General features: G+C 37.4%; 1 protein-coding gene across 1 annotated transcript; it reads right to left on the bottom strand.

The window, feature by feature from the left end:
• Positions 1 to 5,821: 5,821 nt before the first annotated feature.
• LOC125780218 (Ig-like and fibronectin type-III domain-containing protein 2) lies at positions 5,822 to 12,127 on the bottom strand. Its single transcript, XM_049462045.1, has 5 exons — positions 11,607 to 12,127; positions 11,321 to 11,534; positions 10,350 to 10,623; positions 9,979 to 10,209; positions 5,822 to 6,219 (listed from the first exon to the last, which is right to left on the bottom strand). Exons 1-5 carry the CDS (start codon positions 12,125 to 12,127, stop codon positions 5,837 to 5,839), a joined length of 1,623 nt encoding a protein of 540 aa, XP_049318002.1. The 3' UTR covers positions 5,822 to 5,836.
• Between the last annotated feature and the right edge of the window lie 644 nt (positions 12,128 to 12,771).

Here is a 12,771-nt window from a genome sequence, read left to right on the forward strand (position 1 = left end):
GGTCGCGAAAAAAATAAATATAGGTCACATCTACTTAAAGACCTCTGGGAAAAGCTTGCCATTAAACAGACGTTTACACTTATCAATGCTCGCTTCACGTTCCGAGAGCAAAATATGCTCTGATCCCTTCATTTTGTTTCAAAGAGCTTGAGGAAGAGCTTTTCAGTAGAAAGCAGAATATGCCACATACAGGGCTTTAATATAGCAAGTAAGGTATCCACATCAAGCAACACCGATATCAGTCTTCTATCAATATAATTTCAAGCTCCTTTAAACCAGACCTTGTAAGTTGACAACAAAAAAAGCTATAGTTATGAAGAAAACCTACAAAGGTACTAAAAATTTGTTATTTAAGAATTTAGTTGTAAACCTTTTCTACTTTAAAACACTCTAAACAAGCAATGGAAATTGATAATGATCAAAGAATGATTAGTTTTCAGAATCAGTAGCAACTAGACCTCATATTCAACTGCAATTTCACAACTACACTTTATTCGGCTTTGCATATTTTACAAGCACAAACAATTTGAAACCCGTTAGGAATATCATATTATTGTTATTTATGAGTGTTCGACACTTCTATATTTATTTGTTTTTGTTTTGGTTTTTGCGCTCTTTCCGAATGCATGTGTCTGCATTTGGGTCAGCGAAAATAATTTTCTAGCTCACTTGCTGGCTAATACACACAACTACGATGCTCTAGCTGACAGCTTCGAAAACGAGCTGGCATATTAATACCAATATAAATTCCATTAAAAATAGCCGAAAGGTGTGCAGCGGCGAAAAAAATAGTGAAATGGATATTAATGCGTCAATTTGTCAGCGCATATTGTGGGTGAGGACAAGCACAAAAGCAGGATAACAAACGAAACAAATTTTGTGAAAGCAACGCATGTATGAAAAGGGCTTAAAGTCATATTAGTTAATCTTTATACCTCCAAAAGCCCCTTCAACTGTATCGAAGCGATAACAACCTTAACACGAAAATATCCAAAGAACCTTAAAGGGTATATTATATTTGATATATTTCAGAAAAAGAAAGTGCGCTTCAGGTCGATATCTCAAAACCAAGGGAAATAGTTTCCACTTCCGAAAATATTGCTCCATCTTAATACACATATCCACACGCCTGGTGTCACTTCATATACAAGAAATTCCGCCATCACATAATATCTCGAATAGTTTTCACATCCAGCTGTCGTTTTTGCCATCAAATTGTTATTTTGCTGTTCCCTTTTTACACACATTTTCGTCTATAAATACGTATTTACACAAATCTCTGTGTCCACGTCATAGACTTTGCCATTTAACCTAAATTTATTGTTACGCCGAAAATTTGTAAATTCGTTTCGCTGCATGTTGATGTGGCAAATAGTCAAGCATATTTACACTGACAAAGTAGCTAGAATTAACGGCTGAAAGCTCTACTAATGGCAGGGATTTGCAAAGCTGCGGAAGATTTATAGACCGCGTTGTCAATAACAAAGGGTTATAGTTATACTCGTATATACACGAGTATATATACATAAGGAGCCGCATATTCGTATTTATACAGTTCAAAGACATATAAACGATATTATACACATGCGTATATTGTGCCACTGCCAAATTTGTTAGAGATAAATATAGAGTTATGTAATATACATTGTGACAAAAAAGCACCCAGAAATTTTCATTAAATTCTCTTTGTAAATGATATTTCAAAAAAATGTATTTTGATAAGTTGGTGTCCTGTCCTTAATTACTATGTCAAATATGAGCGCGATCTGTCAACCAGCAGCAGCTTAAGGTAACTGAGATGTACCAGTGGTGCGTTGCGATTTTGCAACGATAAAATCGAAAAATGAAGTTGTCTCCAACTTTTACTCCTTACAAGGATTTTAAAGTTTACGGTTACTCAGTTTTATCTAAAACACAAGTCTACGAGCGGTACAAAGCCTTCAAAGACGGTAGAGAGATCGTTGAAGACATGCCTCGCTCTGGATGACTCGACCTCTTCAACTAAAAAATAATAATAAACGATATTATTACGATATGGTGCCTGAAAATCGTCATGCAAGTGTTAGATAGAAAGCAAGAGAGTTCGACATCACTTGCGAGTGCGTTTGAATCATTTTCGTGGATATTTTGGGTATGAACCGCGTTCTTGCTCGACTAGTACCGATAAAGCTGATTTTTTTTTTCAAAAAGAGTACCGTAAACAGGTCTCTTTGGACATGTTTGATCGTGCGATTTGCGATTTCACGTTCATGGAGTGCATTTTAACTGCTGATGAGACATCGGCTTAAGAGTTTTACATTCAAACAAGTCAACAATCATGGGAATGGAGGGATAAAGACGAGTCCAAACCAAAAAAACTCCGGCAAAATCGCTCAAAAAGCAAAGTGATGCTCTTTGTTTTCTTCGTCATTCATGGTTTGGTGCATTATACATTTTTTCCGGAGGGACAGACAGTCAATAAGGAGTTCTATTTGGTCGTATTGAGGCCATCGAAAACTATATAACTAAAATTAATAGTCAAAATATTTAGGAAACCATCTAGAGAAATTGGATATATGTGTTCTTTAGCTTATAAAAGAGGTTGATTTGCAATAGAGCCAAATTGATCATTGCCACCTCCACATTGTACTGATAATCGAATACAAAGTGCTGCAACAAAGTTACAAACCACTCTATAAAAGTAATTTTGTATTAAAGATCAAAAAACGGGAAGAAATATGTAGCGTAAGCTATCTTTAAATTGGCATGAGCCCATTCCCCAAAATTTTGAACGAACTTTGGGGTGTTTCTCACTTAAAAAGTTATAAAAATAAATAGTAAAAACAAAATTCATTACTTAAAATACTAATTTTATGTATAATATACATTCCTATATGGTTAAAAGCACTGTTATAATTACGAAATTTTCAAAAGATAAACAACTGTGCTTCACAGAATCATACACCTGTAAAAGCCTAATGCCTTAAAATTATGGAACTATTTATTATTTATATCAAAAAGAAAAGTATGTATATAAACGATCAATGAGCTTAAAAAAATCTCTATATAACAATGCTTCCCAAACTTCTAGTCAACTTCGAGCAATTATCGCAAGCTATCATTAGCGTCGGTACCGTTAAAGCCATAAATTTTACTGAAAGCAGTAATAATTTATTTTTATAGCTAAGTATTTCTCAAATTTGAAAATTAAAACTACAACAAAAACAACAATTAAAAAATCCAGCGCAAAGCGGTGCTTCATCAACGATGGCAAAAACTTTTAGCGCACTTTAAACAAACAACAACAACACTTCACCAGCAATTTAACAACACTTGAGTAAAAAGCGAAACGCCGCCATCATTACCAACCTCAATAGAAAAGCTATTATGAGCGTTTTCCGCAGCAAATGCGCGGCGCGCAGTAAAATGCCAACACACACACCAGCGTATTTGAGCAGATAATGCTGCTTACGCATTCAAAAGCAAAGGACGACATGCATAGAGAGAATTGTAAATGTGTGTATAAATCAGATATCAATATATATACATATGTTTAACTGTAAACATATGTGCATATATACCATAAGTAAACTATCATAGGAATAATATAAATATTATAGCAAAGGGCAACGTGTTAGTTGAAACATAACAGCAGCAATAATAACAACAAACAAACGCTGTAGTTAGTTGAGTTGTAATATAAAACTACAACAACAATATTGTCAATATTTATCTACCCAGCCAACCATGGCTAACCCGCTTGTGACAAATATTTCAATACAACTACACATTTTTTCTCTATGCACTAACACCAACGCACATTTTCGGGTTATTTGTATGATCACATGTATACGTACGTGAGTGGGTTAAATATTCGCTCGGCCTAAGACACACTCTATATGTTTATCCCCACGATTACCCCCATGTTTTTTACCCGCTGATGGTTGGCAGGGTACGTGCTTGTATATTCTTCTTATATGGGTGAGTAAATTTGCGAAGCGTAAAAAGAGGAGTTGTGGTTTCATGTGCGTGTTATCTGCTGTTTACAAGGATTGCTCGATTAATCGAAGAAATTTTGCGTTTACATCTGCCTAACTGTACATCGGTGCTTTAATAGCCTCCCCAAAAAACAATCTTTCCACACAAGAGCTGAGTTTTGATCGATCAGTTTGTATGACAGCTATATGTTATAGTGGTCCAATCTCAACAATTTATTTGGAGATTTATATACCTGTAAACAGTGAAATAATTTGTACGAAATTTTTTGAGAATATATCGTCAAATAAAAGTCAAAGTTTTCCATTTAAGCACTTGATTCCGATCATTTTAGTTGTAAGGCAGCTATATGCTATAGTGATCCGATCTGAAGAAGTTATTCGGATATAACACCATTATCTTAAATAGTAGCCCATGTCAAATTTCGTGAAGAAACCTTGTAAAATAAAAAAGTTTTCCAAACAAAAATTTTGCTTTGATCGAGAAATTTATATGGCGGCTTTATGCTATAGTGGTTCGATATGAATATTGCGATTGGATATTATGGCCTTATCTTGGAAAATAATTTATGCCGAATTTTATGAAGATATTTTTTCTAATAAGAGAGTTTTTCATACAAGGATTTTATTTTGATCCGTCATTTTATATGGGAGTTATATACTATAGTCGTCCTATATCCCTGATTCCAGCAAATACACTGCATCATGGGGAGAAAATGGTGCTTGAAAAATTTCTAGTCGATATCTCCAAAACTGAGTGATATTTGCATATATGCAGACAGTCATAGAGACATGTATCAATGTACTCAGCTCGTCATGCCCATCATTTATATTTGTATAAATTGTTTGTAGTCTCAGACGTTTCCTGGTAAATTTTGTTTTGGATGTTTTTTGTTTTCGTGTTTTTTACAATTTGACATTAGCCTGGTCACACGCTGTAATGTTATTTCTTTATATAAAAAATCGATTTTTGTCAAATTTTCAGTGTTTAAATCAGGGTTTAAAATATGCCTCAGAAACTTACACACACATTCGTGTAACACAGGATTATATGAAAATAATATCACTAGCTTAGCACGTAAGGAGATGATTTATAATCAGTTATAGTATTACGTTGAAGAGATATTAGCAAATATTTTAATTTCTCCCAAATTTAATAGCCTCTTTAGCACAAAAAGTCAAATCGAATTATTTCATTAATCACCCCGTAAAACCTAAACAAATAACCTAATTAGACGCCTTTTCTGAATGCAACCATTTTTCAATTCCAATGTTGGCAATTGGAAAGCCAAGATTTGCAAGGCAGCAAACACAATTAAGCCAAGCAAACACTTCCGAAATTAAACAGCTACAAAATGTGGCAGCACAGCAGCACAGCGATAGTAGCCGGAGGCATGCAGCAGTCACCAGCAGCGAACAAAGCCAACTATTCAAGAAGCCAAAGCCAATTCCAAAGTCGAAGCCAAAAAGCTACAATGTAAATGCACTCGCTTTGGTTAGAGAGCTGCTACTAGCGGCTAAGCTGGCTAATTTGCATGGCATGCCAGCAAAAAAGAGAAAAAGAAGCACTAATAACAGAAGTGTCTCCACAGACCCAACTGCGTCTATGACTGTTGCGACCAGCTGCCGCAAATAGTTATGCGAGTCCACAGTTCAAGAGCAAGCGACTCGATGATGCAATATTAATGCATATGGATATATGTATGTGTGTAAGTGTGTGGGTTTGTGGGTGGGTCTGCAAGCCGAACTTAGTCAATTGAAGTTGCTGGCCGCAAGTGAATTGAAAACCAGCGAAGAGTTTAATACACACTTGCTATATATTGTATGTGTGAATGTATATGTGCATATTTGTATATATGTTTTCATGAGTGTATGTGTTGCGTGCTACTCACATTTTCCAGTTTCGCCACAGTCTCGTAGAGGGTCATGTTATTGACTTTGCCATATTGCACGATAAAGTCGATATCATCATCGCTGTTGGACGTCGATGCATCACCGCCACCAGCCGTGGCAATGTCATTAGTGTTGCCAGAGTTCTTGTTGTTGTCGCCATTGTTCGCGCTGCCAGCGGTAGTTGAAGTAGCGCCTTTCTTCGTGTTCTCCTCTTCATTGTCTGTGGTTGTTGTTGTTGCTGCGGTGGGTGCGCTTGCCTCGTAGCCGGGTTGACGCCAAGTCAAGCTAATTGTGGTATTTGTTACCGAAATGGCGTGCACGTCCTCAGCTGGACCGGGTATGCTCTCGGTGCCTGTGACAATAAAAAGAGGGCAAAGATAGAAAGAGACGCAAAAATTATTTAATGTTGATGAAGAATAAATAATGGTACATCATTAGGCTAGCCAAGTTTATCGGAATTTTTGTAGGCTTAGTAGAAAATTTAGTTGTTATAATAAAATTGCTTGATGTAAGTACAAGTATTAAGGCTGATGCTGCTGACTGTCGAGTTATTGCTAATGATTGAATCGTAACAAAAAATTAAAACCATAAAGGAAATATACAAATAAATATGTAATGAAATTTTAATGCATTAAACAAAATATATGTATCAACAGTAAAAAATTAAATTGTATAAACTCCTTAAACTTAATCCTATAGCAAAGATTTGCCTTTTCTTTATTATTTTTCATAATGATTACGACTGTTAGACCGCCAAGGACGGCAGCTGCTGACAGCCTAAGTTTTTAGGTTAGCCGCCAATATTCCATAAGCAGTTCCCGATTAAGGGTGACAGAATAGAAGGGGTCGGCATAAAAAATCCGAAACATCCCAGGAATCTCCACTGACGAGATGAATACAAGTCGAGGGACGTTACAATGAAAGCCTTAAGACAAAAAATCCTCAATTGTTAAAGTCAGCCGGGGTAACAGATGGAGGGCAGTGAACAGCCGGCAAGACCAACCACGACTTTGACAAGCGATTTGGAACGTTGAAGTTGGACTGATGGCTATGCAATATGTTGGAAGTGCTATTACATGGGCCGATACATCAAACCTGAACCATAAACAGAAAGTAAATATTTGCTAAGGTAGAGAAGACTGCTATGGTCAGTCGAGGAAGCTTGATTCGAAAAATCGCTTGAACTCTATCAAGATTGGTGGGAAAGGAAAAACAAAGGATGATGGACCGCAAAATTGCTTAAAGTTATAGGTATGTGGCACAGTATACTCGTAAAACACGTTGTACTGTACAACATGGAAAGAAGCGAAATTTATACGGAGACGACGTAAACGATACCTTTTTTAAGTGACATGCGAGGAAAAAAAGCACGAAAAATGTTAGAAAACTGGTTTAGACAACTGAATACGCAAAAAATGGATTTAGATGCAGACGGTCCAACCTCAAAAGAAAGGAAAAATGTTTAAGTGTACCAAACTCACATAAGATAACGATCTTTACATGGTGCGAAGGTACCTCCTTACGACCGAAAAAAATTGCAACTCTACGCTTGTCTCTATACCAAACCAGAAGATCAGATGGGTTAAAGATGAGTGTAAATACACACTTATTGCTATAAATGAAAATTATAAAAAAGCTTGGGTTCCATAACGGTCATTACACCCTTCACGTATACATGGTACATTACAGCATAAAATGCTAGACCGATCTGAACAGTTTTTCGATGGTAAAAGGACGTGTGCTTAATTTGACATCGATAACTCAAAAATTGTAGGACTACGACGATATACCAAATTTCACGAATGAAACAGCCAACTGGCAGTGTATAGAAACAATAAAGCCACAATCAGTGCTAACAGAGAAAGGGCATACCTTTTCGCGAATTAGAAGATCCTAAAAGATTTCCGCACTTTCTTAGAAACTAGCCGTTTTAAAAAAAATGTGAGGTTACGAAAAAGAAAACAAATACATGTATGTATACCATTTATAAACAGGAAATTTACTTTCAGGAAATAGAATATTACTTTACAAACAACAACAATAATAAAATAAATATTTAAAGCAAAAATAAAATCAATATATTATGCTGTACAACTGCCAACATAAATAGTTCATGTCACACATACATAAAATACCACATATTTGTACGTCCTTGGCGGAAGACGGAAACGACGGCAATGCGCCTTTGCATGTGCAGTGCACACATAAGATGAGTACGCAGGTAAATATTAACTTGAGAGCCGGCATACATACATATATAAATACATATATGTATGTGTGTTCTACTCGTATACACACAGTAAACATATGTTCGGCAGCCTTTGAGAGCTTAAGTGATTTTAAACGTAAATTAGTTCATGAAAGCATGTGTGAGTGCATGAGTGTTTGTACATATGTTGGTACAACCTGCTCAATCAAATTGGCTTTAATTGTTGCTTAATTGGCAAATACAAAGGCTGCTGTTGCCACTCATTGTCTGGCAAGCGCAAAGCTAATATTGTTGTAAGCCGTATTGTTGTTATAGTTGCTGTCATTTGCTAACTTTAGCTGTGGCGGTTAGCAAGGTTGTTGCATTTGAATGCCAGCACAGACCGGTCAGTGCGTAAGTGGTGGCTCGATTGCTACTTAACAACAATAATAAAGGTTAATACAATGAAATGTTGTTTTACTATATTTAAAATAACAACAAAAATTAATAATAAAGTGCAGACAAGAATAAAATACCAAGTAAATGAGTGTGGCAAGCATGTGAGCAGCATGAAACTAGACTTTATTACGCTTGAGTGGGCAAATAAAAGCAACAAGTGTATGTCCTGAAAATCTAAACAAGTATGAATGACAATAACAACAAAAACCAACTATAATAAACATAACAAATTGTATCACAAATAACAATAATACAAAAATAACAACAAATATAAGAAAAACTTTAGGTACAGCAAAGATATAATACCCCTCACGGTTACATTTCCAGTAGCATTAAAAAGTATATGACTCTCATTATTTTGATTTTGATCGGTCAGTTTGTATGGCAGCAATATTCTATGGTAGTTCGATATTGAAAATTTCTTTGAATACTGTATCTTTTCTTTATGCAATAATCCATCCAAAATTTTGCAAAGATATCTCATCAAATAAAAAAAAATTTCGTATATAGTAAGTACTTGATTTTGATGAAGCAGTTTGCACGACAGATATATGCTATACTGGTCCGATCTAAATAATATGATCGGATCTTAAAGCGCTGTCTTAGGCAAGTACATGTGCCAAACTTGGTGAAGATATGTTGAGAAATTTAAAGGTTTTCCGTACAAAAACTTGACTTTGACCGAGAAATTGTATGGCACCTACTACTTTAGGCAAAAAATGGTAAGACTTTGTTCATAATTTTAAAATTATTCCTTTGTTCTTTAAAACTAACTTGGCTCCAATACGTTTGTACTAAGTTTTTTTCTAATGCTCGAAACAATTATTAAAGTAAATTTTCGGAGAAGCCTTCAATATGCGTAGCGATTCACGTTTAATATTTCCAAATGACTCAAAACGGTTTCCCCGTTGCGCTGGTTTGAGTTTTCTGATTAGCCAGAAGTCACATGGAACTCAATTAAGCGAAAATTGGTTAAAAATTTAGCGAAAAACTTACGAAGAACCAAAGCAGTATGACGGTGCATATTATGGTGCATAATTTGAGCAAATCGATCGTCTGTTTCCGAGTCTTAAGCATAGATCCAAGACTCATCCCCAGTAATAATAGGTTTCATGACATACTGGTAGTCGGGAAAATGGTTAGCACTCATCTTTCTGATATTCCAACGAAAAAATTTCAGATTGATATCTGAGAGCCTACTATAGTTCACTTATATTCTGATAATCGGACGGATAAATATGGCTACATAAAGTCTCCAATGCTTCCTTTTGAGTGTTTGCAACTTCGTATCAAACTTAATATATATTCAGTATATAAAAATATAAATAAAGTCAACAGAAATGTCAACAATATGCAATCAATAGCGCACCTAGACAGCCAGCCAAACACCCCCCACCTGCGCCACTGACAGTCAGACGTTGAATTTAAGTCAACAACTAAGCAAGTACTCAGCGTACCACTCACCTTCTTCGATGCACTGCAAAATATTGCCCGCGTAGGATAGACAATCACTGGAGGTCGTGCCATTGTTACCGCTATAGCTGCTGCCACTCAATGCGCCCGCATTGCTGCCGACGCCGTTCGCGTAGTGCGGCATGACGCCACGGCAGATGGTCATGCAGGCGGTGGGCACGCCGCGACGCTGACAGCAGGGCGTATGATCACGTCCACCGGCGGCGCAGCGCACAATAACCGCTACAAAGAGACAAGAGAGAAAAAGAGAAGGGCGATAAGTAGAGTGAGAGAAAATGTAGCATAGCGTGAATTACAAAAATATTAAATTAAATTTGTGTCAAACATCTATCTTCACTTCTCACTCCATTTCTTTCACTTACACATTTGTGCCCGACACGCCGGTCCGAGCTTTTCAATATCCGACAATTTAATGTTGTACGAACAGAGTGGCGCACATTGTGGCAGCAAGCCGGATGCCTGACAGCATTTTGTCATATTGTAAACCGGTTCGGGCTCATCCACCGCCTCGGCGGGCTGTGTGCGTGTAATGAGGCGTGGTGAAGCTTCACTTTTGCCATACTGATTCACGGAGACTACGTAGAATTCATAGTAGACTTCGGGTTCGAGTCCCTCCAAAATGAGTGGTGGGGTTTTCTAGAAAGGAAAAATAGATACAAAGTTTTTAAGGGTTTAAAAAAATTTTCGGTATAGAAAAATTGGGTATATAGGTCTCGCATAAATGATCTTTAGGCGAAGTCAGATGATTCTGTAGATCAAAAAATTTTTTCGACAAGTCAATATTAGCGAACCAACAATAATTTGTCGTACAAAATCCAGTGGAGTTCCGGAGACCAAGCCGTATAATTTTACCGGTAGAGGGTAGAGCTAAAACTATTAATAGAGCACTTAAAGTGTGATGAGGACCGCTATATTCATATAAACTCAGCGATTTGATCCCAAGAAATCCAGTTTAGACATAATTTGATGAAAGCTCTGACCTCGCAGAATGCAAGAACAAGAGCAGTTTTAGCAAAAACTAACTACGAAATAGATCAGAAATATAGGTACTTGTAAGAGCAGCTGGTGCTATAGATCAAAACTTAATACCGACTTAAGCATACTATACCCACGACGTCCGAGTCTAAGTGAACGACAAACATCGATTTTTAAAGCAAAAAGGCTCTCAAGTTCGCTTTTCTCAAACTTATTTGAGGTTACAGATCAAAACTTAATACAGACCAAACGGAACAGACTGCGACTTAGTGCTTATGATATGTACACCAGCGAGTTCCACCTACCTACTACTGGTACTGGTCATCACCTATTATCAACAATCTCATATTAGACTTACCTTCACTACAGTCAGATAATCGTCGCCTTCGCCCAGACGTCTAAACTTGACATGATAAGTGCTGATTGTGTCGGCCAAGCGTTTGGGTTTATCCCAATCCAAAATTATAAAATTGTCGGCCTTTGCCACCGTACGTATCATCGAAGGTGGATCCGCGAGCACGCCGTAACCCTGGAAAAGGCAGCTGCTATACTCGGACATGAAGCGTAGGCACCTAAAACAGGAATTATGAAAAAATATGTCGCTTGCGAAGAATACTTTCGGCATCACAAACTCTTATACTCACTTGAACAGACTAAAGTCTAGTGTTGATATTTTGCCCGAGCATAGCGGGAAGCACACAGCCGGTATGCCACGTGCACGACAACAGGGTGTGTGGTCGATCTTATTTGCCAGACAAGTGAAGGTAATATTGGACCAAGGTGCGCAGACCATAAAGTCGGGCAGTGTGGCGAGGTCGGTCTTCTGTGGATCGCACATCTTATCGAGACACTTACGATGCGTCATGCCTTTGGCCTCACAACAGCTACGTATGTTTGGCAACTCCGGCATAATGCTCTCCACCGAAGCAGAAGCTTCGGCATCATCACTTCGTGGCGCGAATACCTCACTGGTATGAGTGAACACACGCAAACGTTCGCTGGGCAAACTCGAACCGTAGTCATTATGCGCCGTCACCACGATCGCGTACATTGTGAGCGGCGTAAGATCCTGCAGTGTGAGCGTAGTCTGATTAACCGGCACTGTGCGTATGATGGTCTGCTCTAATGGACGTTTCTTCCATGCATGCTGCAGGGAAGAAGACATTTGAAGGAACTGACGTAAGGATGTCCAATTTCAGAATAATATTTCTTTAAGTCACAGAGTTTTCGTTGTACTCACCAATTGGTACACCGGAATTAACACTCGAAAATAAGCAAGTTGATGTTGTTAGTACCATCAGCAGCTTAAACATTATTTCCATTAATAACGGTCACCTGAAGACATAAAAGAAAGTATGCGTGATAGAGCTTTTCAGGGAACAAAAAATCATTTGCTTATGAATAACATAATAAGCTTTGAAACTGGAAACTTAAAAGCCGTTGGAGTTCTGAAAAATTACTTTCACAGCCTCGGTAGCACACCAGATATGAAGTTCGAACTAAAGCTCCTTACAGACCACACCAGTTCTAAAGATTGACCTAAAGCGACTTACAAAACTACGAGTTTTCCTGAATTTTTGCCGAAGATCCAAGAGATCTAGATCTTATACTTAGCACCGCGTATAGGAAGTGGCCTGAATTCAATATAACTACGGTAATTATTAGTTTATATGATGGTCATTCAATTAGATAAGTTCTTTGAAGACTGAGGTTGAGCTCCCACGCTCTGAAGCTTTTTCTTTGGAGAATTTAAATTGGAATCATACGCAACCAGGAAGGCCAAATAAATTTAAGATACTGGATTAACAG

The sequence above is a fragment of the Bactrocera dorsalis genome, unplaced genomic scaffold, assembly GCF_023373825.1.
Source record: "Bactrocera dorsalis isolate Fly_Bdor unplaced genomic scaffold, ASM2337382v1 BdCtg229, whole genome shotgun sequence".
In the NCBI taxonomy this organism is placed as follows: domain Eukaryota; kingdom Metazoa; phylum Arthropoda; class Insecta; order Diptera; family Tephritidae; genus Bactrocera; species Bactrocera dorsalis.